The sequence below is a fragment of the Colobus angolensis genome, unplaced genomic scaffold (assembly GCF_000951035.1).
Source record: "Colobus angolensis palliatus isolate OR3802 unplaced genomic scaffold, Cang.pa_1.0 Scaffold8, whole genome shotgun sequence".
Taxonomy (NCBI): domain Eukaryota; kingdom Metazoa; phylum Chordata; class Mammalia; order Primates; family Cercopithecidae; genus Colobus; species Colobus angolensis.
The window spans coordinates 12,419,907-12,444,861 of NW_012121820.1; the positions used below are offsets into that span (position 1 = coordinate 12,419,907).

The 24,955-nt window shown below is 56.6% G+C and overlaps 2 protein-coding genes across 2 annotated transcripts; one reads left to right on the top strand and one right to left on the bottom strand.

Moving 5' to 3' along the window:
- Positions 1-39: 39 nt before the first annotated feature.
- On the top strand, positions 40-5,830 carry EMILIN3 (elastin microfibril interfacer 3). The gene is made up of 4 exons (XM_011929204.1): positions 40-260; positions 934-1,056; positions 2,255-2,478; positions 2,749-5,830. The coding sequence occupies exons 1-4, from the start codon at positions 40-42 to the stop codon at positions 4,533-4,535; spliced, it is 2,355 nt and encodes a 784-aa protein (XP_011784594.1). The 3' UTR covers positions 4,536-5,830.
- On the bottom strand, positions 5,214-24,955 carry LPIN3 (lipin 3). Its single transcript, XM_011929038.1, has 20 exons — positions 24,806-24,955; positions 19,824-20,023; positions 18,176-18,271; positions 16,920-17,188; positions 16,635-16,718; positions 15,840-15,960; positions 15,330-15,672; positions 13,960-14,059; positions 13,648-13,808; positions 13,167-13,260; positions 13,006-13,075; positions 11,130-11,222; positions 11,005-11,048; positions 9,784-9,934; positions 8,630-8,778; positions 8,367-8,453; positions 7,768-7,920; positions 7,452-7,566; positions 7,261-7,364; positions 5,214-7,082 (listed from the first exon to the last, which is right to left on the bottom strand). Exons 2-20 carry the CDS (start codon positions 20,013-20,015, stop codon positions 6,938-6,940), a joined length of 2,571 nt encoding a protein of 856 aa, XP_011784428.1. The 5' UTR covers positions 20,016-20,023; positions 24,806-24,955; the 3' UTR covers positions 5,214-6,937.

Here is a 24,955-nt window from a genome sequence, read left to right on the forward strand (position 1 = left end):
CCGGGCCTCCCCTTTCTCCCCTGCCCCGCCAGGTAGAAGATGGAGCTGCGCATCCGGGCGGCCGCTCCCCACCTCAGTCAGCCTGGCCCCGGCAACCCCATGGGAGCCCCAGCGTGGCCTGGCTGCAGAGCCAGTGCGGGCTCCTGGCTCCGGGCCCGTGCTGTGGCACAGCCGTCCACAGTGGTCGGCTTATGCCAGGCAGCCACCTCCTCAGCCATTATGGCTCATCAAAGAGCTTGCTGCCCCCGCCTCAGCTTCTGGTGTTTCGTGGGCAGTGGCTTGCAAACTGACCTCAGTTAAGTGGGCTGGAGGCTCTGCCTGGGGTGCTGGCTGAACTTGAATTCTAGCTGAATTTGAGCGCTGTTGTAGGAGGAAGAGTACTGACACTCAGTGGGCCTGGGTACATCAGAGCGAGCCTCCTAGAGGATGTGGTACAATAACTGCTCTGAGAGTGAGGGAACAGGACCAAAGGCAGGGGCTGCAAAACTACAAGGAGAGGTGGATTTCTCTGGGAGCCAGGCAGGGGAGGAAGGACAAGACATGGTGCTCTCAAAGGAGTCACCGAGTAGGGACTCAGGAGCCTTGAATGCCAAGATAAGGAGTTTGGAATCAGCGAAGGATGGGGGTGTGGCAGGGCACTTGAGGGAGAATCCGGGCTGGCTTCTTCCCCATGCAGGGAGGGGCAGCCACATCAGACTCCTGGTTCCAAATAGTGCTTAGCCCAGGCGCCACCCATCAGGGAGGCTGGAATCAGAGAACAGCAGTGGGGCTGGACCCCAGACCGAGGGCGTTGGCTTCCAGGGACACAGAGAACAGACAGAAGAGACATGGGGTCTGGAGCCCTGCTGAGGCCCACGGATGGAGGTGGGAGGGTAGGAGCCTCCGTGGGCCTCGCTCAGCCAGATATTCCAGGGGTACCATTTTCTCCTGCAGGGCCCTCTGTGCCTATGTGGTGCACAGGAATGTGACCTGCATCCTACAGGAGGGAGCGGAGAGCTACGTAAAGGCTGAATACCGGCAGTGTGGATGGGGGCCCAAGTGCCCCGGGACAGTCACGTAAGTGCACTCCTCACCTGCACACTTGGAATCCCCTGGCACAAGCGCCAGTCCTGCCTTCAGCCGAGAGCAGCTGCCAACTCCACAAGGGGCTTTTTGGACTCCAGAGAGCCCACCTGAGCCCCCATACAGGCCAGAGTAGAAGGCGGCCCCAGAAAAGAGGGTGCCAGGGAGGATCCCAGGGATTTGGGCTTGCAGCAGAGTATCACCTGCACAGACAGGGGCAGGCTTGGGTTGGAGCCCAGGAACCACAGAGGGCCAAGGGGAGGCTTCTGGGGGCAGAGGCAGCACAAGGCTAGGAGGAAGTGACAGAGGCAGAAGGTGAGGGGAGAGGAGGGAGCACCCACCCTTAGGCAATGGGTGATGCCACAGGGGGGCCTGGCAGGCCCAGGGAGGACCGTGGTGACCACAAGGAGGCAGGCCATGGGGGCAGGGAGAGGAAGCCGGAGCAGCAGGGCTGCACGTGAGGACCTGTGGGACTGCATGCACGTGGGATGCACAGGGCTGTACTTGGAGAGGTTCACATGTGTGTGTGGAAACAAACCTGTTGTCTCCGGTGTGTCAGTGGGTAAACAGGTATGTGGCTGAACAGGTGAGGGCACGGACCCTCGTGAGCCTGCCTGCACCCCAGACCTTCCCTTCCCTGCTCACAATCAGAGGTGCCCATCCACCAGCCTCTCTGACCAGAGCCAAGGTCCCGGAGCAGGCTAGAGAGGAGTGGAAAGAACTAAGGGGAGCAGGTGGGAGCCAAGAGTGGTCCCCAGGGCAGTGAGGGGACTGCCAGCGCCAGCTCCAGGGCAGTGCCCCTCCCTGCCCACAGAGAGGGCTGGGGCTGTGTCTGAGTTCTCCCAGGTGCCACTGCAGCCTGAGTGGAATTTCTCATGGCAGCATGAGCTAGAAGGGGTCCAAGTGGTCTTGGGAACTGATGGGGCGAAATTCCTGCTTCTCTCCAAGCTACCAGGATGGGTGGGACTTCTACCTGCATCCTTCCCTAACATGACTGTGAGCTCCAGGAAGGCCTGCCCTTACCCCACCCCTGTCACCTTAAGCACAGAAAAAGTAAAACACTGGGGGTGGTATGGGGGTGGGGAGACACACAGCCTTATGCAAGTGTCTGAGGGTGGCCCTGAGTGCCAGCTATGGGGAGGAGCACAGCCCTCAGGTGCAGGATCCTGCTGTCTTGCTCTCCCTGGCCCAGGTACCGCACAGTACTCAGACCCAAATACAAGGTTGGCTACAAGACAGTGACAGAACTCGCCTGGCGTTGCTGTCCTGGCTTCACTGGGGAACGCTGCCCTGAGCACCTCACGGACCATGGGGCTGCCCCACCCCAGCTGGAGCCTGAGCCTCAGATTCCTTCGGGGCAGCTGGGCCCAGGTCCCAGGCCCCCTTCCTACAGCAGAGCAGTCCCCAGTCCTCACGGTGAGTCTGCCCAAGGAGACCCTCCAAGGTGACTGGGTTTCTTGGGCTCAGTGGCAGGGGCAGGGAGGGGACTGATCCCAGGCTAGCTGAGCTCTGGCATGGATGGGGAGGAGGAACCCCCAAGCCCCACCTTCACCCCATCATAAAGCTGAGGGAGTTATGCTGAGTGAGAAGGTAGGCTTAGAAAGTCTCTTGGGTAGCCTGGCAGTGTGACAAGCGGAGAGCGTGAGGCCAGTGATGCCCCTGGGGCTCTCTTCTCCTCTTTCCCAGGAAGGAAAGGCCCAGGGCTGTTTGGTGAGCGGCTGGAACGCCTGGAGGGTGACGTCCAGCGCTTGGCCCAAACATATGGTACCCTCAGTGGCCTGGTGGCCAGCCACGAGGACCCCAATAGGATGACTGGTGGTCCCCGGGCTCCTGCTGCCCCTGTGGGCTTTGGGGTCGTCCCTGAGGGGCTTGTGGACCCAGGAGACAGAGCCAGAGGGCCGCTAACACCTCCCTTGGACGAGATCCTAAGCAAGGTGACAGAGGTGAGCAACACTCTTCGGACCAAGGTGCAGCTTCTAGACAAAGTGCATGGGCTGGCACTCGGCCATGAGGCCCACCTGCAGCGGCTGCGGGAAGCCCCACCGTCCCCGCTCACCTCCCTGGCCCTGCTGGAGGAGTATGTGGACCGACGGCTGCACCGACTCTGGGGGAGCCTGCTGGGTGGCTTCGAGCAGAAGCTGCAAGGCGTCCAGAGTGAGTGCGACCTGCGGGTGCAGGAGGTGCGGCGGCAATGTGAGGAGGGTCAGGCCGCCAGCCGGAGGCTGCACCAGAGCCTTGATGGCCGGGAGCTAGCCCTGCGCCAGGAGCTGTCACAGCTGGGCAGCCAGCTGCAGGGCCTGAGTGTGGCTGGCAGGAGCAGCTGCTGTGGCCAACTAGCCTTGATCAATGCCCGTATGGATGGCCTCGAGAGGACCCTACAGGCAGTCACCGAGACCCAAAGGGGCCCCGGTGCCCCAGCCGGGGATGAGCTTACGAGGCTCTCTGCTGCCATGCTCGAGGGAGGTGTGGACGGGCTGCTTGAGGGTCTGGAGATGCTCAATGGGACAGAGGGTGGAGCAAGGGGATGCTGTCTGAGGTTGGAGATTGGGGGGTGGGGAGCAGGTGGCTTTGGGACCATGCTGGAAGAGCGCGTGCAGAGCCTCGAGGAGCGCCTAGTGACATTGGCTGGGGAGCTAAGCCGTGACAGCGCCCCTCCAGGCAGGTCAGCTCGGCCCCTTGTGCAGACAGAGCTGGCCGTGCTGGAGCAACGTTTGGTTTCACTGGAGACTTCGTGCACCCCGAGCACCACCTCAGCCATCCTGGACAACCTCGTGGCAGAGGTGAAGGCCTGGCAGAGCCGGAGCGAGGCCCTCCTACACCAGGTGGCCAGCCACGCAGCACTGCTCCAGCAGCTCAATGGCACTGTGGCCGAGGTCCAGGGACAGCTGGCAGAAGGGACGGGCAGCTCACTCCAAGGCGAGATCACTCTGCTCAAGGTCAATCTGAACTCAGTGAGCAAGTCGCTCACGGGCCTCAGTGACTCTGTCAGCCAGTACTCTGATGCCTTCTTGGCTGCCAACACGTCCCTGGATGAGCGGGAACGCAAGGTGGAAGCCGAAGTCCACGCCATCCAGGAGCAGGTCAGCAGCCAAGGCTCCAGGCTTCAGGCCGGCCACAGGCAGGTCCTGAACCTGCGGGGGGAGCTGGAGCAACTCAAGGCTGGTGTGGCCAAGGTGGCCAGTGGGCTAAGCCGCTGCCAGGACACAGCCCAGAAACTTCAGCACACAGTGAGACACTTTGACCAGCGGGTGGCACAAGTGGAGGGTGCGTGCAGGAGGCTGGGCCTGCTGGCTGCAGGCCTGGACAGCTTGTCCACTGAGCCACTGAGGTCCAGAGAGGGCCTGTGGAGCCATGTGGACCAGCTGAATCGTACGCTGGCCCAGCACACAAAGGACATTGCCCGCCTCCGGGATGACCTACTGGACTGCCAGGCCCAGCTGGCTGAGCAGGCACGGCCAAGGAAAGCCAACTAGACAGGCTGGCCAGGACCCAACCCCTAGATCCCACCAACTTGGGGAACATCACCCCAGAGCCCAGCCTTATCCAGCAGCGCCTTCCAGCCTTCCCTGGCTAGCCCAGATGGCACTAAAGAGGCCACTGAGGGAATGGTCTTGGTCTAGCTCCATATGGCTATGCACAGTGCTGCACAAACTGGACAGTTCCGGACAGTGGTCAAGTCAAGGATGTCGTGCTTGAAGGCCAGGGTGGACTTGAGAGATGTCACATTCCACTGTCTGCAAATCAGTGTCTGGGCAGCTAGCTGCAGGGCCTGAGCGTGGCTGGCAGGGGCAGCTGCTGTGGCCAACTGGCCTTGATCAATGCCTGTATGTAAGGCCTTGAGAGGACCCTGCAGGCAGTCAGCACCAGTGTCAGCAACTGTGCAAAGACCTACAGGCCCACAGCCAGTGGCCTGTCCACATTGCCCTGTGCCCACAAGCAATAGTCCACAGCCTTTGGTGGCTTCTGTTCCTTGTCCCCTTAGCTTCTCCTTGCAGCCATCAGGACTAGGTTTGTGCAGGAAGGTGATGCCCACTGGAACTGTCCTCACACCTGGCAGCTTCATGGATGCTATATCTGAACTAAGGACCAGAGGCTGCCAGACATTTCTGGCTCCTCACATGTCCTTCAGGACAGAACAGAAGCACAAAGACTCAGACGAGAGTTCTCTTTATTCCCTTTGATCCTCCCCCAAGGTGAGGGCTTAGGCAGCTGTAGAACCCCAGGAAAGAATGAAGTGCAGGCAATCTGTTTAGAGACCCCCCCACCCCAAATTTATCCTTTTCCTTTCCTTCCCTTAAAATGTTTCCAGGGCTCTCTGGTGCCCACACTGTCCTCTTCCTTCCACTTGGGGGTGGGGAAATCCTTCCTGCGAGGTCAGGCCATTTCTCTAGAAAGTGGCCTGAATGAGGCCAGGCCCTGAGAAGGAGCCCCCAGCTGGAGGAAAGGAGCTCCAGGCCTTGCTTTTAACACCCCTGCAAAACCCCCACCCACCCAGGATGGTCACAAAAGGTGAGAAATTCAGGTACGAAACCATCAATGGACAACTTGAAAATGCAGGTTCCTCAGGCCTATGCAGGTCCCAGAGACTCTGACACCCGTCTCTGCTGAGGCTCCCAGCCTCAGTTTCCCCCACAGCAGCACGGGCCCCGCTGTGCTGCTCTTCAGGTCCCCACAGCCCTGCCTTTTGTTCCTGGACATTTGGTATTCCGCCCTCCACTCTGGTACTATCGGAGTAGGGCAGGCTCTGGATTAAAGCTTTTAGCCAGTCTAAAGCTACTTTCTTCACCAAAGACAGTGGGAGGAGAGGTTGCTGGGGCATCATCCCTGCTTCCCATAGCTCCTTAGGCAAGAGCTTACCGAGCAGCTGTGAGCACCAAGCTGGCCAGCAGAGACTGTGGGAGGACTGTCAGGCCAACACCCACCTGCCCCGGCTGAGTTTGGGACTGTCTTTAAGGGAGGTCTGGAGAGAGGCAGTGGCAGCAGCCGGACAGGGAGCAGGCCAAGCCGGAGCCACACTCTCTCAGCCTGCAGGTGTGGGTGTGTATCATGTGCTGAGATGCCAGGGCACCAGCAAGGGAGATGTGTTGGCAGTGATGTCTGGCTTCAGAGGGTACAGTCCTGACTCCCAGATAAGGGGCGGGGAGCACACTACGTCCTTCCAGAGGCTGCACCACACTCCCACTGCTGCCACCAACCCTTCACTGATGCCTCGAGCCTCAGTGGGGCCTCCCTCTTCTCCCTGTCCTATCAAGAGTTACAGCAAGGTCCCAGGTTGACAGGGAGAGAGATATCGAGGGCATAGAGAACCCTGCAAGGAGGCCAGGCATGGTAGCTCATGCCTGTAATCCCAGCACTTTGGGAGTCCGAGGTGGGCAGATCACTTGAGGTCAGGAGTTCGAGACCAGCCTGGCCAACATGGTGAAAACCCATCTCTACTAAAATCACAAAATTAGCCAGGCGTGGCGGTACATGCCTGTAATCCCAGCTACTTGGGAGGCTGAGGCAGGTGAATCGCTTGAACCTGGGAGGCGGAAGTTGCAGTGAGCCGAGATCATGCCTACTGCACTCCAGCCTGGGCAACAGAGCAAGACCCTGTCTCAGGAAAAAAAAAAAAAAACAGAACCCTGCAAGGGCTCAGATGACAAACTAATTGCCCCACGCCAGTGCCACACTGACGCCTGGAGCATCTGCAGCTTAGCTGGCAAAAATAGGACGGGGAAGATGGGGGAGTCTCTCTAGCTCCAACCAACCTGCAGCCCCCTTCTTCCCCTTCAGTGGGTTTGCCCCGTGGCAATCCAGCTCCCACCCTCCTATACCCTGGTACACCTAGTCAGTTCTGGGCCGGGCCAGGGAGGAGAAGCCAGCCAGCACAGGTTCAGTCCAGGGTATCAAAGTCCACAGTGGGCAGTGGCTCCCGCCAGTAGCAGAAGTTACTGTATTCAGGGTTGGCCAGGTCTGTGCTGGGGCCACGGGCCACAGGTGGGAAGAGGAGCTCGACCACCTCACCAAGCCGCTGATACCTACAGGCAGAAGGGGGCCAGCACTGAGCCTGAGCTGCCACCAAACCACGGCCTCGGCCATGGGAGCCCAGAGTAAGGGACAGAATCCCTGGTGAGAGGTGAAATTGGGGCCCAGGAAGAAGCCGGGGCAGGGGGACGTGGCAGGGCATGGGGAACATGTGGCAGGGTTTGGCCTCACGTGGACTTGTGGTTCTTCATGAGCTCCTGGATGAGCTCTCCGCGGGGGTTGACTGTGAAGATGCGTGACTCAGGTAGGCCCACCTGCCGGTAGGCAAAGACATCCTGTGGGAGACAGGAGAGGCCCATGGAACGGAGGCCTGCAGGCAGCTGGGGAGAGATGGCGCAGCAGAGGGGAGGGGACACACTCACATTGGGCCTGTTCCCAAAGGCAGCATAGAAGGGCTGTCCATGGGGCAGAAACAGCTGCTGGATGTCACTCAGGCAGGCGACCTTGAACACCTCTGGTTTCTTCTCAATCACCTCTCTGGGGTGGCCAGAACCACAGCAGGGAGGGGGGCCAAAGTAGGGAAGAAGCCAGAGGGGATGGTAGGCTCAGGCGATGGGGGGTCTGACCCCACCCTCCTTCCACCTGAGAGCTTAATGCCAGCCTGCTAAGGCTGGCCTGGCAGTGAGCCTGCCTCTCCCCACCAGGGGACCATGGGCTTGTGCGTGTAGGGGTGGTTACCTGTGCAGGGCAGAGAAGAGGCTGCTGGGAGACAGAAGGATGGGGCCCTTGGGGAGGCTACAGCCCCCCTCGCTCACCCACTGCAGGTACCCCTTGGTGAGGTCCGCCATGCCAATGGCCCGTGCCGAGCAGTACAGGAACTTGTACCCGTTTCTGAGAGTGGGGAACAGGGTGGCATAGAGCCATCAGAGACTAGCCAGCCCCCATCTGTTTCCTTGGCTTCAGCCTGCCCAGCCCAACTGTGGGGGCTCTGATGTTCCAACCTGTGCAGGGAGAGGACCTGGGGAGAACGGCCAGGCCTCAGCAGTGGACTCGGCTGGATGGTGCACAGAGTCCTGAGGTCTGGGTGCACCAGGATGGAGAGGGCCTCCCCTCTGGCCTCAGGCCAGTAGGTGGCCCTGATCCTAGAACACAGCCCCAGGGGATGAGCCTTTCACAGAACTGCGGGCCAATAGAGAGGTCTCAGCACCCGAGGCACCTGCCCTGGCGGCCTCCCTTGTGGTCCCTGCTGGTCCCCAAGATGTCCTGTCCTGTCACTCCCTCTCTAGAGCTAGGGGCCTTGCCTCAGCCCCAGCCCCAGCCCCAGCCCAGCCACTCACAGGTGGATTTTGTGATAGAGACTGGTGATGCCCTGGTGTGTCCAGTCTTTCCCCAGCTGGGGCAGGATATGGCCCAGAGCGTCCGACCTAGAGCCAGAGAGGAAGGGTCACTCCAAGGCAGCTCCATGTGGCCCAGCTCCAGCCCCAGGATGCCCCACCAGGAAGGGAGGGCTCCTCTCACTGTCCCCACCACACCCAGCACAGAGGGAGGCGATTCCATAACCCCTCTCTCCCTCTCCTTCCCACAGCCAGCTGAGTCTCACTTGGTGATGGTGCCGTCGATGTCAGAGATGACCACCTTGTCATCCCATTTCCACAGGTAGATGGTGGCCTTGCAGCGGCAGGTGCCCTGGTACTGAGTGGTCACACTGAACACCACATCATTGGCACCTTCTTGCAGGTTCAGGCGCCGCTGAGGCCAAAGAGGGGTGCGTTGTGATCAACGACAGCCAGGCACTGCCTACGTCTCCCCTTCTGCCATGGTCTCCAGTCCCCTCAGGCCTCTCATTCTCCTCTTCCTCCCAGCTCAGAGACCCTTCTTGGATTCATCAGAGATAGCCACGCACAGACACACATCCATGTAGGCAGAGGGTGGCCATGCTGATCAGGGCTCTGTCCAGGGCCGGCCACAGGAGCCTTAGCCTCCGTTCACTCCCCTTCGAAATGTAACTCACAGACAAAGCCACATCCATGACTCCCTGCCCAGGATTCCCAGGCCCAAGGCTGGGGTTGCTGTTGGCAGGGAGACACACCCCTCCATAGATGGGGGTCCTGTGGGGATCTCCATAGGAAGCCCCTCCTTGGGGCCAGGGTACCTGAGTCAACATTGCCCTAAGGAGAGGTGTAACCCTGTTCTTGGTCCACAGAGAAGGATCAGGGCCATTCCCCACCAAAGCCCTGAGTTGAGTGTGAGCTCCAGGGTACCAGACAGATGGCAGCTGCTTTGTACTGGCTGGTGAGTTCCTCCTGGACACCTCCCTGACCATGGAGCCACACCCATGAAGAAAATATATTCTTATTCCAGGAGCCACCAGTTACTGAGCTTAGAGAAGATGTGACTTAGGGCCGAGAGTTGCCAGAATCTGAGGGACTGTCATCAGCATTTGATTCTTTTCAGTGTTGCTTCCAAGGGCTGACGCAGAGCCTGCTGGCTCACTACAGGTTGATATCTCAGGAGGACCTAAGAGACAGCTTTCCCAGTGTCTGACAGACAAATGGGCTGGCATGTGAAGAAGTGAGCGCCCTACCCTTGGAGGTATTCGAGTGGAGGCCATCAGGGAGGCTCCCAAGGGGATAGATTCTGGCCTTTGGTGAACGTGTGGCTCCCTGGAGCCATTTCTCAGCCGGGTCGTGAGGGACTCTCAGACAGAATTAGCTCAGCCCCTCCCCAACCTCCACACAGACAACCCACACTTACAATCTGATCGGAGGAAAGGCGGAGGGACTTCTTGTAGGTGGGAGTGGAGGGTGGAGTGGAGGGTGGAGTGGAGGGTGGCAAGGAGGGGATCTCGAGGATCACAGGGCTGTCTGGGGCGTCGTCATCACTGCTCAGGACATCTGTCTTCTCCCTGTGGACCGCACTGGCTCTCAGGCCACCTCCTCCAGCCAAAGGGCCTTCACTCCCAGGAGATGCCAAGAGGAGCCTGGGCCTGTCCCCGCCATGCCAGGGCCTGTCCAGGCTATCAGTGATCCCTCTCTCTAGGTACAACCCATTTGGAGTGGTGGCAGACACAGGGGTGTAGGCTGGCAGTCTCCACCCAGCCAAGCAACAGCAGAGGGGGCCGAGACCGAGGGCTGCCAGCTCTCGGTGCCTGCCTTGGAGATATTTACCTGAATACTTAACATGTATCTCCGGGCTTATCCCCACCCCCACCTGCTTTGGTTTCAGTCAGGCCATCCTTAGCTACTCTCCACCTTAGGAGAGTAGCTTTAGGCCAGCCTTAGGCAGCTGGGTCACTTCAGATGTGGAAAAAGGAAACAAAGTCAGCTGGCTTCTTTGGGCTGGGAGAGGCCCTGCCCCTCCTTAATAGGGATCCCCTTGTCTGGGGCAGGAGCCTGAGGACCTGTGCCAGCTCCGCCATTTCCTGGTTGTGGGCCAGGAAATGTGTCTCCAGGCCTCATTTTTCCCATCTGTAAAATGGGGCCATTTCTCAGGAAAAAGAAAAGGTATAGAAGTGCTTGTGGTGGCTCACGCCTGTTATCCCAGCACTTTGGGAGACCAAGGTGGGCGGATCACCTGAGGTCAGGAGTTCGAGACCAGCCTGACCAACAGGGTGAAACCCCGTCTCACTAAAAATACAAAAAATTAGCCAGGCGTGGTGGCTCACACCTGTAGTCCAGCTACTCAGGAGGCTGAAGCCGAGAATCGCTTGAACCTGGGAGGTAGAGGTTGCAGTGAGCCAGGATCACACTATTGCACTCCAGCCTGGGTGACAGAGCCAGACTCTGTCTCAAAAACCAACCAACCAACCAACCAAAAAAAAAAAAAAAAAAAAAAGAAGTGCTTGGTGCTTGGGTAATGACAAATAAAGAACCCATGGCTGGAGACAGGGTACTGGCTCCTCCCTGCTGCCCCCCAACCCAGGGCCATCTTTCCCAGGCTCCCACTGCAGAGCCCCGGATAGGGGATCTCACTCACCCCTGCTGCTCCTTGGCTGCAGTCTTCTCCCTCTGGGCACTGCGCTGTGGAAAGAACATCCATTAGTGAATCCCACCTCCTGCCTGTGCCAGCCCTGGCCCTGCCCTTCGACCATGACCACCCACCTCCTCGGCCAGGAAGTCCCTGCGTCGCCAGGAAAACCACCATCGCCCACCCTTCCGGGGCATCTTCTCCTTCTCCAGCTTGTCCATGGTGCTCTGTGGGCAGATGAAAGCCATGACAGTATTTCCTACCTCCTACCTCCACACAAACCTCCTACCTTATGTTGTTCTTGGGACTCTTCTCCCATGAGCCCAGAGTCTGGGTCGACCCTAGAGCAAGGTGCTGTCAACATCTGGAGGCCAAGGAAGCATGCTCACCTCCATCCTGGGGTTCCAAGCAATGACTCAGGTGAGTTATGTTCAAAAGACCGAGGGCTATTCCTGCCCCCAGCCCCGATCCCTAGCTCTAGGCTCAGCCTCAGCCTGGCCTCCAAATCCTGTGGGTCCATTCCTCTACTAGAGTAGTTAAAGGCAATGCTTTGGGAGTTTCTCAAGATCTGGTACTCCCTATGTTGAGACCAAGTAGTAGCAGGGAGAACAATCTTTAGCCAGTACTCCCCTCAACCTCCAAGACTGCCCCAGGCAACCTCCTAAGGTCGGTGACCCTATCCCACAAACAGCCCCCTTTTCTATATGGTACCATCGCTGTCTGGTTGGGGCAAGTTGACCTTGTGAAAAAATGCTGATGAGATCTATGCTATGATAGATAACCCCAGGGAGAGCCCAGGCAAGGCCCATCTAGGGGACACACCAGCATTCTACAGACCCAAGTCAGGAAGATGTGGGCTTGGGCTGGGAACAGCCAGGGGGCCCCCTTGAGCTAGAAACAGGCTGGCGGGGCAGGGGTCTCTCAGGGACCTCAAACGGTGGGTCTGTCTGGGTAAGGTGAGGAGATCCAAGCAGGGAAGGGATCCTCTTCCTTCCCACAGACTCTGGGTCCTAGCTCAGACCCCGTACCAGCCAGAGGACGAAGCTGTCACCCAATGGCAGTGACAGCTGTCAACATCTGTTAGTGATGCTCTTTGGGGAAGCCAAGAACAATAGGCCGCGCCGGGTCAGGGTGGTGCCTTGGATTGCTCCTAGAGGGGCAGGTGCAGGTTGGCAAAGGCTGGCTCTGCCCAGGAGGGCACCATCCTCCATGAGTAGGGGAAGGTGGCTGGGAAGACCAGGGAAGAGGTTCTGGGAAGAGTAAACAGGCTGGGCATACCCTCATTCCTTCCCCACTCTGGGCATCATACATGCTGTTCCCCACCCCTGGCCAGCCCAAGGTCCACCCATCCTTCAATCTCTACCCAGGAGGCACTTGCTTATCAAACCACCTTGCCGTAGGCTCTCCAAGCACTGCACACCTGTCCTTCCCAGCACTCAGGGCTGAATTATATTCATCTGGGTGAGTCTTTGGTTAACCTAGTCTTCCTTGGAGAGCAGGGATAATTTTGTTTCATTTATTCATGACTGTCCCCAGCCTAGGCCTGGGACATAGTAGGTACTCAGAAACGTGTGCAGATAAAGAAAGGAAGCACCCTTCAGCCCAGCCTGGAGGAATAGTCTTCAGGCAAGGTGAAGGGAACAACTTCCATTTCCCAAACCCCATATTTCAGATCCAAAGGCTTCCCCATATTTCAGATGCAAAGGCCTCCTGCTAAAGACGTGTCCTTGTTTAAGCATCTGTTGGGTTTTTCTTCCCCTCTGGTTTGTCCTGAGCTCCTCTGAAGTCCAGTTTAAATACAACAGGATTCAGCCATGGCCAGAAAACCAGGGAAGGGTGGGGCAAGGCTTCAGGGACCTGTGTCGCCTCTCCCAGAGTGCGTCTTGCAGCCAGCCAGCCCCTGGTCCCCAGGCGCATCTCTGCTTACCCTTCACTTTCTTGCCAAGGGTCTCCCTGCCCCAAGGCTATGGCTCCCTTCCCCAGCAGGGGCAATGGTGCTCTAACCATTACCTTGGGCAAGTTTTTCTGGAAGGCTTGCAGGGAGAGGATCACGGGGGCAGCCACAGCCCAGTTATAATGCCTAGAGAGACAGAATAGGGCATCAGCAGCTGCAGGGTTGTGGAGAGGGAAATGACTCTCCGGCCACCAGCAGCCCCAGCTCTGGGACTTACTTCCCATTGATTTTCACCACTAGGTTTGGGTCATCCAAAAGTCCAGGGTTTTTGGTGAGGTCCTGGTAGGAGACGCTGTGCTGGTTGAATTTCTCTGGGCACGGAGGCAGAGAGTGACGGGTGAGGCTGGCACATCCTATATGACCCGCTGCCCCAGCCCCCTGGTGCTCCCCACTCTGCTGTTCACCTCCTGTCGGTTGGCTCTGTAACCTGGCAGTGCTCCTCCCTACCTGTGGGTTTTACATCTGTTCCCACCCCAGGATTCACAGGATAACTCACAACTTAGTGTCAAGCATTTGCTTCATGGGGACTTGCGAAGGTCTAGCCCCTGCTGGCGGAGTGTGGGCTGCACAGGGCAGAGAGCTGCAGGGAAGCCCAGCCTCCCACCTCTACTGCCCCACCCTCGCGGTCTTCCCTGCCCTTGCCATCCTCTGGGCTCAGCACCAGTCCTCGAAAGTGCTTGGGCCATAGTCGAACATACCTAGGGAGATGTCCCGGCTGTCAGCCAGTCCACCACAGAGGGACAATGCTATTGTATCTACTGTGTCCAGAGTGGGTTCAGGTTCATGTTCAGGGTTGGGGTCCCTCAGGGACTTCTGACTGCTGGGTTCACTCCATCTTCTGGGTCCCAGCCCAGAGTCACTGTGGGCAAAGGGGCCAACAATGACGAGAATAGGAGGAGGGTGGGAGATGGGTCCTCTCTCCTCCCAGGCCCTTGATAGCCCTTGAGAGCCTGAACCCCTGGCCCCAGGTGCCCAGACCCAAGACACCCTGGCATCCAGAACCCAGGCACCTCTGGGGGAAGTAAAGTGCTGCATTCTCAGAGTCCAGGGAAGGCAAGTCGTCCAGGTAGATGTCACTGGGGCCCAGGTGCTGGCTTCTCTTTGGGGAGCCTGAGGGTTGAAGAGAGGATATCTGTGGAGCTGACATGTGCTTAGCGGTGTGGGCAGTAAGTGCCCTCTGACTGAATTCTCTAAGGCAGTGCTGCCCAGCAGAACCTTCTGCAGTGATACAAATGTCCCATGTCTGTACTGTCTGATATATTAGCTGCTAGTCACATGTGGTTATTGAGCACACTTAAAATGTGATCACAGTGTGACAGAGAAATAGAATTCTAGGCCGGGAGTGATGGCTCACACCTGTAATCCCAGCACTTTGGGAGGCTGAGGCAGGTGGATCACGAGGTCAGGGGATCGAGGCCATCCTGGCCAACATGGTGAAACCCTGTCTCTACTAAAAATAATAAAAATTAGCTGTGCGTGGTGGTATATGCCTGTAATCCCAGCTACTCAGGAGGCTGAGGAAGGAGAATTGCTTGAACCCGGGAGGTGGAGTTTGCAGTGAGCCGAGACTGGAGTGCAGTGGTGTGATCATAGCTCACTGCAGCCTCAAACTCCTGGGCTCAGGTGACCCTCCTGCCTCAGCCTCCTCAGTAGCTGGGACTACAAGCACGTGCCACTGTGCCTGGCTAGTTAAAAAAAAAAAAAATTTTTTTTTTTTTTTTTTTGTAGAGATGGGTTCTCACTACATTGCCCAGGCTTTATCTTGAACTCCTCAAGCAATCTTCCCACCTCGGCCTCCCAAAGTGCTGGGATCACAGGCATGAGCCACCACGCTGGCCCTAATTTGATTTTAAATGGCCACATATAGCCAGTGGCTACTGATTTGGACAGCACCGGTCTCGTGTTTTCCTAGCGCTCTGAGATAAACCTGAGCTTGTGAGCTGGAGCCATCTGACTCTGCTCATCTCCCCGACTTCCTATTCCGACGGTCTTCTACTTCTTGCTCAAGGCATGCCAGCTGCCTTCAGTTGCTGGACATGAAACTTCTCTCCAGCCTTACAGCCCGGGCACATCCTGTTTCCTTCCCCTGCTCCTCGCTTGGCTGAATCTTCATTATCCATGTCTCAGCTCCAACAGCACCTTCTCGGAGGGGCCTTCTCTGACCACCTGGTTTAAACAGCTCCCATTCCAACCAATGACTATGCCCATGGCACGCCCTTCCACACACACAGCATCTGTCTCCCACACTGCACTGTGAGCCTCATGAAGCTGGTGCCAAGAACAGCACCTGGCGCCCAGTAGTTGCTCAAAATGTACCAGCACCCACCCAGGGGACAGGGCGAGGCCAGGAAGGCAGTGAGAGAGTCCCGGCATTACTCACCTTTCCCCCTGGAGACCCTCTCTGGCTGCCCGGTGGGAACTGGACCCTCCAGAGTGGCCCAGCTCCATGACTTGGAGGCAGGAGGGAGGCCCATATCACCAGAGCTCTGAGTCTTGGTTTCCTCTGTCTCTGGGGTGTGGAGAGGGGGACCCAATAGAGTGGGATCCTCTGTGTCAGGATGAAGGTCGGCACCAGCCTCTGTTTGCTGGATTGGGGGTCCCGAAGGGTCCACGCTGCCAGCCACAGAGGTAGAGGGAGTGCTGGGTCCTCCCCGAGGAGGAGAGGTTGCCCCAGCTCTGCCTTCAAGGACCACTGAGGACTCGGGCCGCTCAGCTCTGGCCACCTTCAGTGGAACAAATGGAGGAAGATGTGGCCCAGGGCAAGGCCTGCCTCACATGCTTCACAAAGCTTTGGGGGCAGTGGCCCGAGTTTCAGTCCCTCCAACCCTGATCCAAGGGGGCCACGGAGCCCCTGAAAGGCAGGGCCTGGGGTTGATACAGAGGGGCTCACCTTAGGCAGCCTCCCCCAGGCCCACTGCATGTGAGACTCGGCTCTCAGGGGACTGGGCTCCGGGGTCCGCACCTCCAGCTCCGAGTCGCTCTTAGGGGATGTTAGCTGACCTGCTGAGAGGCTGCAGGAGACATATCCAGAGGCCCTGAGCCTGCCTACCCATCCCTGCTGCTGCCCACCCCAGCCAGTGAAAAAAATACATGCAAACTATATTTATGCCTGTGTTGAATCCAGAATGTATAAGGAATATGTAAAGATCTAAAGAGTATATAAATATATGAATAACTTATGCTAATCAACAATAAGAAGACAATCCAGTAAGAAGGATGGGAAGGAGGGAGGGAGGGAGGAAGGAAGGAAGGAAGGAAGGAAGGAAGGAAGGAAGGAAGGAAGGAAGGAAAGAAGGAAGGAAAAAAAGAGAGAGGAAGGAGGGAAGGAAGGAAAAAAAAAGATGGCAAAGTTGTAACTGGATTGCCTAATGGGCATAGGGTTTCCATTTGGGGGATGGAATGTTCTGGAACTAGATAGTCGTGATGGTCATTCAACACTCTGAATGCACTTAATGCCACTGAATTGTATACACTTTTAAATAGTTAAAATGGTAAATTTATGATATGTATATTTTACCGCAATTTAAAAAATCAATAAAAGACTTGAACTCTTTACAAAGGAAAAATACGAATGGCTGGTAAACATATTAAATGGGTTCTGTGTCATTAGTCATCAGGAAAAATGCAAATGGAAACTTCAGACCGTGATCTGGAGTCCTGGTCTGCAGCCCACCTGGACTCTCACCTGGCCTGGGGGGACCACTCGCCATCCGAGTAGGGGTAGATGTCTTTGGGCTGTGGTGAAGACTTCTCTTCCAACTGGACACTGCTGAGGGGCCACAAGGAAATGGTCACTGATCGGGCAGAATGCCCCAGGCAGGCATGAGAGCCTGGACACCAGGGGCTTGGTAAGGTGAAGCAACTACTGCTCAGAGAGGTCAAGGCCCTTGCCCAAAGTCACACAGCATGAGCAGAGGAAACAGCACTTGAACCCCCAAACTGGGATTCAAGTCCCTTGGTCCTTACACACCCTGGGGGCTCTGGCCTCGGCTTTTCCAGCAGGGACAGCTCACTCTCAGCGCCTGCCTCCAGTTCCTCCGAACTAGAATCAGTTGCCACTGCATCCTCCTTCTGCTTGGGTTTCCTCCTGCGACGCCTCTTCTTCCGCCCAACGGAGGCCGTGCCTGCCATGACGAGGCCCTCAGGCTCACTGGCATTGCCCAGCTGGGAGTCTGAGGGGAAGCCAGACAGACCCCCCCAAGGGATGGGTGAGGTGCACAGGCCGGGAGGCACGTGTTCCTGTGGAACAGATCAAGAACTGAGCTGGGAGGCTGACCCTAGTGGGACTGCCCTCACCACACAGTCATCTTGAGCCTTGCCTGGGTCCCAGCCCTGGAGTGAGCTCATTTAGGGTCAGGAAAACAGGTGTAGAGGCACCAGCCTGGCCCCGTAGCCACTACTGGCCTCAGAGCTCCCCAACAGAGCCACCTGCCACCATGGCAGGCCAGGCAGAGATCTTGGCATCAGCCTCTGATCTTCTCTTTTACCCAAGTCTATGACAGCAGGCATCTACTTCTGCTTTAAGATTCAGCCAGATGTCTCCTCCTCCAGGAAGGAGCCTTGGCTATCCCTCCCCCAGTTCCAACATCTCTCACTGCAATGACCAAACAGTTCATCATCCATTGTTTACGTGTCTAGCTCCCCAGACCAGTCTGTAACTTTCTTTGAAGGCAGGGGTCACCCGTCATCTGAGTCTATTGCACAGTGTCTGGCATACAGTAGGGACTCAAAGTTTTTCAAGTTTCAACTCCTCTATTGGCTTCTGCTGGGCCCTGCCTCCCCTGTGTGAACACCCACCACTTACACACTTCTAGGTTCCAGCTGCACAGAGCTGGCACCAGACCCGGGACAAGCCAGATGTTATACTTTCCAGCCCCCTTCTTCAGCTCCCGCCTCCTCTCCAAGCTGCCTGGGGAAGGCCTCCTTTTCATTCCACAGGGGCCCAGCTCAGGGGTCCAGTCTTCCGAGAAACCTTCCCCAACTTCCCAGTAAGTAGAGTTAGCTGGTACCCTGGCCCCTTCCTCTGGGCCCCCACAGCATATCATGTGTGCCAGAGGCCAGCCCCAACTGACACCCCTGCCTCAGCCCTCCGCTGGTGGGGTGCTCCCAGGGATGGGCGAGGATGGTGACAAATCCCAAGGCTCCGCCCAGAGGAGGCACAGGAAAGGGGTAGGAGGGGCAGGTGCTGTTGGGAGGGGCAGGTGCTGTTAGGAGGGCAGCACTCACCTCATCGCTCTCCAGCTCCTGAACAAAGAAGGCCTCCCCGCTGTCCCCGAGCTTCATGTGCAAGTCCACAGGCTCCCCATTGATCTCAATGTCTACCTGCAAATGGAGAGCGGTGGCAGGGACATGGGCCCTCACACCCATGCTTCCAATCACAGGTCTCCCTGCTGGTCCTCCGGTGGCTCTTTGCCACCCCAAACACCGTACTTGCTGGGGCTCCCTCCCCCCGGACCTCAAGTGCCTGGCTGCTCCCGACGATGGGGGTCTCTGCTGCATCTCCCCTTCCTCAGAGAGGCCTTCGCTGAGCTCCCTACCCATCTCTCCCTCACTCATACTGCCCCACTGTCTGAGCTTCATTGCACTTGTCACTGTCTCGGTCTCCTTGTGTATTGCCTGGTTTCCAAGTTCTTCCCTCTCTCACATCCACAGGAATAGGGATGTGATCTCTCTTGTGATCGCTGTGTCCCCAGCCCCCAGGTTATCAGCTGTGTGAACAATGGTGGGAATTTCAGTGTACTGGCCCTTTGTGGAGTGTCTTCTATAGATTATCTCATTTAATCTTTGCAACCCCTTGCAGTAGCTCCTATCATTACCTCCACTTTATAGATAAGGAAACTGAGGCTTTGGGGGTTTAAGTAATTCGCTAGGAAGCAGCCTCACAGCAAGCAAGCCTATGAACCTAAAAAGGCTGAGTGTACAACCCAAGCTACTACCCTCTTCGATATTCTGTTTCCCGTAGGCTACGCTTTTCTATTAGGATCCTGGAAACGTCACAGTTGCCTCAGTGTGAATCTTGATTCACACCCTAGACTTTGCTGCTAACAAAAATCTCTGCTGTGCTTGCCTGAGTCCAGTGAAGGTGGAATGGATTTATTTATTTATTTTTATTTTATTTGTTTATTGTATTTTTTGAGACAGAGTTTTGCTCTTGTTGCCCGGGCTAGAGTGCAATGGTGTAATCTTGGTTCACCACAATCTCTGCCTCCCGGATTCAAGCAATTCTCCTGCCTCGGCCTCCTGAGTGGCTGGGATTACAGGAGCCCACCACCACACCCGGCTATTTTTTGTATTTTTAGTAGAGACTGGGTTTCACCATGTGGACCAGGCTGATCTCAAACTCCTGATCTCAGATGATCCACCTGCTTCGGCCTCCCAAAGTGCTGGGATTACAGGTGTGAACCACCATGCCCAGCCTGAAGTGGATTTATGAAGAGAGAGAAACTAACCTTTGAGCCGCATAGCTGGTCCTGGGACAGTATTATCAGTTGCTATTGACTTGTTCCACCAGCATCATTAGGCAGATAAAATCATATGCATTTGTGCAGGTGAAGTAATTGGGCTCAGAGACATGAAGTGACTTACCAAGAACACACAGGTAAGGTCTTAGTAAGCTGAGCCAGGTCTGATGGCCCCAGCACCGGGATGAGACCTACTGGTCTGTTTCCATGAGAAACTAACTGTGAACCCTCCCAGATCAGAACCCCCAAATCAACCCAAAAACCTTCAAAGAAAGTACAAACGAAGGGAAGCCTGTCCAGAGGACAGATCCCCACCTAAGGGAGGCCCCAGGTCCTGTCCTGGGACTGTAGTGACTGCCCCGACTTAAAAAGCCCACCCTGCAGTGGCCACCTCAGCCAGCCTGAGCACTCACCACCTTCTCCCGTGACCGTAGGACGCCCAGCTTGCCAAAACGCACGTGGAAGGGTGAGCACCGGAACGAGCCGTCCACCTGCTTCACCACCAGCACGTCAATGCCGCCGCTCAGCGTGGCTGGGTTCAGGCCCCGGTACAGCTCCTTCACCGTCCCAAACACCGTCTCTGCCAGCTGCCCCACGTAGTTCATGGCTGGTGCTGGCAAAGAAGGGCAGTGGCTTGCACAAAGGTCTGCTCCAGATCCTCCACAAGAAGCTCCTGCAGCCTGACCGCCCAGACCCCGAAGTTTACATTTGTGTCACGCCTTGGAGTGCCTTCGCACAGATGGCAGCAGCCGTGCGATGGGAGGTGCACCCGTAGATGTGGGTCTAACCCCAGCTTGCCCACTGCCCTGCTAAGGGACCTCTGGGCAGCCACCTCCCTTCTCCAAGTGCTGATCTCCACATCTGTAAAATAGGGCACAAGGTAAGACAATACCCGGTTGCTCGTGCTTCTAAATGCCATGACTAATGATAATGACCACGGTGTTCCGTGGGCATGGCTCATTTCGTCTTCACAACAACCCTGTGGGTCTGGCTGAGCGGGTGTCATTATTCCTGTTTACAGACGAGCCAGCAGAGACTCAGAGAGGTGGAGTGAGCTGCCCAGAGCCTCGTAATTATGAAGGAGGGAACCTGAGATCTGAACCCGGGTTTGTGTGGTTCCACTGGGATGGTCTGACTGTGAAAACAGGAAGTGGTGGGAAGAGGGGGCAGCCTCATTAGATAGCAGGCCCAGGGCCCTGCTGGATAATGGGTGACTGTGCTAATGAGTGCTCTTCTTTTCCCAGGAAGTAGGAAGGAAGGAGCCTCCATTTTTCCATCTGAGAAATGGGCTCAGTTGTCTTGCTGTCTCCTGGTCCTGTGAGTTGGAAGGTGTCTTGCTGGGCTATTGTAGCTGACTTACGGGGGACCAGGGGTGGGAGCACCCCAGGTACTCAAGGCTCTGTTCAGCCCCATCCCTGGGGTCAGATGCTCAAGGCAGAGTATCCCCTATAGCTGGGGGCTTAAGGCCCCAAACTACAAATTCCTTTTCAGTTTCCCTGGTGGGAAGCCTGTCCATGCACAGCCTGACCTCAACGGTGTCCAGGCTATCGTTCTCAGACCCCAACTTCAGCCCAAACCCCAGCTCCTCAGACCAGGGCTCAGCTGGCTAGGTGCTCAGGTCCACAATCAGGCCTTGGGCTGGCCCCAGCCCACTGAAGCTGCTCCTTCCCCCAGCCAGACCGGTCTCTCCAGCTTTCCCACAGCAGGCAGGGCTGGGTAAGCCCAAAGCAGGAGGCTGAGGCGGCCTCAGAGAAAAATCAGGGCTATGATGACAGCCTCCTCCAAGCTGGCACAGTGTCTGCCCCAGCAGCTTCAGGTGGTCACCCCTGCCCTCCTGGCCAGGCCAGTGGCCTGCTGCCCCTCTGCCTGCCAAGACCCAGACCGTCCCACCTCCACAGGCACCTTCTTCTCTCAGACCCTGGGTCAGAACCCCTGGAGGACAGCCTGCCATGCAAGACCACTTAGCAAAGAAGCTAAGTGACTTACCCAAGGTTAAGTGACTTTATAGATGAGGAAACTATTCAAGCTCTATTAAGCCGAAAGGCCATAGAAGGGGTAGAGGGAGGGAGAGAGGGAGTAATGACTCATATCCAGCTCTCCTGACTGGAGCATGGTCTCCTTCCACTCTGTGCTTCCAAACTACCCGACAGTCGGCTGCATGGCCCATGGCCACTTCTGCACAGCCCTGCCATGCCCTGCACTCAAAATGTGGTCCATGCACCAGCAACAAAAATCAGCATCAGCATCACCTGGGAGTTTGTTAGAAACAGAAACTTAGGCCCAACTCAGCCCTACTGATTCAGCATCTGCATATTTTCTTCTTTTCTTTTTTCTTTTTTTTTTTTTAAACAAGGTCTCACTCTGTCACCCAGGCTGGTGTGCAATGGCACCAAAATGACTCACTGCAGCCTCAACCTCCCAGGCTCAAGTGATCCTCCTGCCTCAGCCTCCTGAGTAGCTAGGACTACAGGCATGTACCGCCACACTTGGCTAATTTTTAAATTTCTTTTGTACAGACAGGGTCTCGCTATGTTGCCCATGTTGGTCTCAAACTCCTGGACTCAAGTGATCCTCCCACCTTGGCCTCCCAAAGTGCTGGGACTACAGGCGTGAGCCATTGCACCTGGCCTAGCATCTGCATTTTAACAGGATCCCCAGGTGATTCCTGTAGCCTTTCGTGTGGTTGAAAGGAACTGCTTTTGTGTTCCCAGTCCACAGCTTACTCTTGGAAGAGCCTGAACGACAAGACCTCCGCCCCCACAGCATTTCTCAGATAATGCCACATCCTGCCCATCCTGGGACATCGGACAAAGCAGTGGATTCTTTCAGTCTATGTCAGAGCGTCACAAACGTTAAGACACAGTTAGAATTGCCAAAGAGAAAATGGGATGAAATGAAACTCCTTGGACCCCTAACATGTCACTCAAATCAAGTTTATCTGCAAGGCACCTGCCATGTGCTAGATAGGACATTTCCATTTTGGTTTCTCCCTACCTAATGCCAAACTCTGAATATAGGTCTGGGGAGACAGTGGTGACAGACACTTGGTGGGTAGACCTCTAAACCACTGTGCCCAGGAAAAGCAGAGAGGACTGCAGAGGCTTCCAGGAATTAAGGAGCAAGCATGGGGAGGGGCAGAGCTGGGGTTGGGGCAAAGGTCCATCCAGCTGGAGGCCCCAGCCTGAGCTCTCTGCCCTGTTAAGCCCTAGTGCAGTTTGTCAGCTTCGGCATTATTGCCCTTTGGTGCCAGATAATTCTTTGCTGGGGGGTGGGTGGGTGCATTGTAGGATATTTGGCAGCATCCCTGGCCTCTGCCCATTAGATGCCAGTAGCGCTTCATCCCCCACAATTCCAGGTTGTGACAGCCAGATTGTCTCCAGACATTTTTAAATGTCTCCTGGGGGACAAAATTGCCCCCAGCTGAGAACCACTGATCTAGTAGAAAGGGCTGAATAGCAGAGATGGCACCCAGGGTCCTACTCGGATCCAGCCCTGGAGTATTCTCAGGCAAGTAACTGGCTGGCCTCAGTTTCCCCTTCTGTGAACCAAGGCCTCCGTTTTTTAGAAACATCTCAGCTCTAATGTCATGGGAGTCCAGAATTCACTCCTCTGTTCCGCCCACTTCACCAATGGATGTCCCTCACATCTGCCTGCTCAGCATTTTGGGGGCCTCCTGTAAGTCCCCCCACACCCCCCACATCTGCCTACTTAGCATTTTGGGGGCCTCCTGTGAGCCCCCCACATCTGCCTGCTCAGCATTTTGGGGGCCTCCTGTGAGCCCGGCCTCTGTCTTCACCCATCCCTTAGGCACCCCCTTTTCCCAGGACCCAGCTCTGCCTCCTTGGTCTTTTTCCAGACAGAGGAGAGCTCTGCTTGGTTCCCCTCTATCACCCTCCACCCACAAACTAACATGTCTAAAATTAGCCACTTCACTCCCCACACCTTCCCAGGAAGCCAAATACCCCTTAGGACTAGTCACTATCCCTCCCTCCCTCCCTAGCCCTCTAAATCTTCTCCCCCAGTTTCCTGCTCACCCAGCCCCTCCTTTCTCCAGCTGTCCTAGGACAAGGCTTTACTACCAGATGCCCAGATCACAGGTGGCCACAGGACATTAGGAGAAAATGCAGCAGATTCTCTGGGTGCTGATCCCCACTCTGCCATTTGCTGGCTGTGACCGTGGGCAAGTGACTTCATCTCTCTGACCCTCAGTCTCAGTCTCTGAAATGGGAATAACATCAGATGCGTGTGAATAACTAATGAGAGACTTTGTGTAAAGCCCTGGAATGCAAGAAAAGCCTGTATGTGACACCTATCAGCAGCAGCAGCACGACAGCCCCACTCATGCAAGCTGGTCCTGTGGGCACTGCAGGTCATACTCGGATGAACTGTCCCCACCAGCAGTTGAGAGTTTGGATTTCTTTTATTTATTTATTTTTTCGAGATGGAGTCTCACCCTGTTGCCCAGGCTGGAGTGCAGTGGTACAATCTCAGCTCACTACAAGCTCCGCCTCCTGGGTTCATGCCATTCTCCTGCCTCAGCCTCCCGAGTAGCTGGGACTACAGGTGCGTGCCACGACGCCCGGCTAATTTTTTGTATTTTTAGTGGAGACGGGGTTTCACCGTGTTAGCCAGGATGGTCTCGATCTCCTGACCTCGTGATCCACCCGCCTCAGCCTCCAAAGTGCTGGGATTACAGGCGTGAGCCACCGCGCCCAGTGGAGTTTGGACTTCTTAACTTGGCATTCAAGGCTGTGCACAATGGTGGTGCAACTGTTTGCCAAATGTGCATGTGTGCTCCAGGCAGGCCTCACACCCCGCCTTGGGGACGTTCACAGGCCTTCCAGGCTAGATTACAACTCCAGCACAGGACTGAGCTCTCAGCCCTCGGGGCTCCCAGATTTGGGTGGATGACGGGTGTGGCTCCACCGAGGACCAGACCCAGCAGGAGAGTAAGCACTCCTAGTACCCCAGGAGAGAGAAAGCGCCACCCCAGCTCCCAGCAGCTACAGCACCTGACCTGCCCAGTCTCAGGGAAAGCAAGGCAAGGGCTAGACACTGTTTTGCAACAGAGGACACTGGGTACCAGAGAAAGTGGCTGTCCTCCTCAAGGTCACACAGTCAGGCTGGGGTAAAGCTGGGCCAGCCTCCCCTGGGAGGTTTCGGCGTTTGTCTCCTCTCCAGACTCTACGTTTTGGGTGTCCAGGGGGCCTGCAGCCGCTGGGCCAGGGAGAGAGGGATGAAATGAGGCCAGCCCCTCCACCCCTGCGTCCCCATCTTATAGCTAGAGGTGGACCCAGGCCCGCGGACAGGAAGGAAGGAATGTCGGATGGCAGGACAGATGGGCAGGGCGGGAGGGGAGAGGGTCATCTCTTCCCCGGCCCGAGGTGGGCCCTACCTGAGGAGCTGCCCACTGGAGCTCCTGGACTCAGAGCCGCCGCCTCTACCTGCGTGCACAGGCTCCACAGGTGAGTGTCTTCGGCCCTCAGTCACTTGGCGCTTCCGGGTCCTCTAAGACAGGGTGAGATCACGGCTCCCCTCCTTCCAC

Coding starts and splice junctions, on each gene's coding strand:
- EMILIN3 (XM_011929204.1), top strand. CDS start 40: ATGGAGCTGCGCATCCGGGCGGCCGCTCCCCACCTCAGTCAGCCTGGC. Junction 261..933: donor TGCCCCCGCCTCAGCTTCTG/GTGTTTCGTGGG, acceptor TTTCTCCTGCAG/GGCCCTCTGTGCCTATGTGG. Junction 1,057..2,254: donor AAGTGCCCCGGGACAGTCAC/GTAAGTGCACTC, acceptor TCCCTGGCCCAG/GTACCGCACAGTACTCAGAC.
- LPIN3 (XM_011929038.1), bottom strand. CDS start 20,015: ATGAACTACGTGGGGCAGCTGGCAGAGACGGTGTTTGGGACGGTGAAG. Junction 15,673..15,839: donor CCTGGGGGAGGCTGCCTAAG/GTGAGCCCCTCT, acceptor GTTCCACTGAAG/GTGGCCAGAGCTGAGCGGCC. Junction 7,921..8,366: donor CTCTATCACAAAATCCACCT/GTGAGTGGCTGG, acceptor CCCCACTCTCAG/AAACGGGTACAAGTTCCTGT.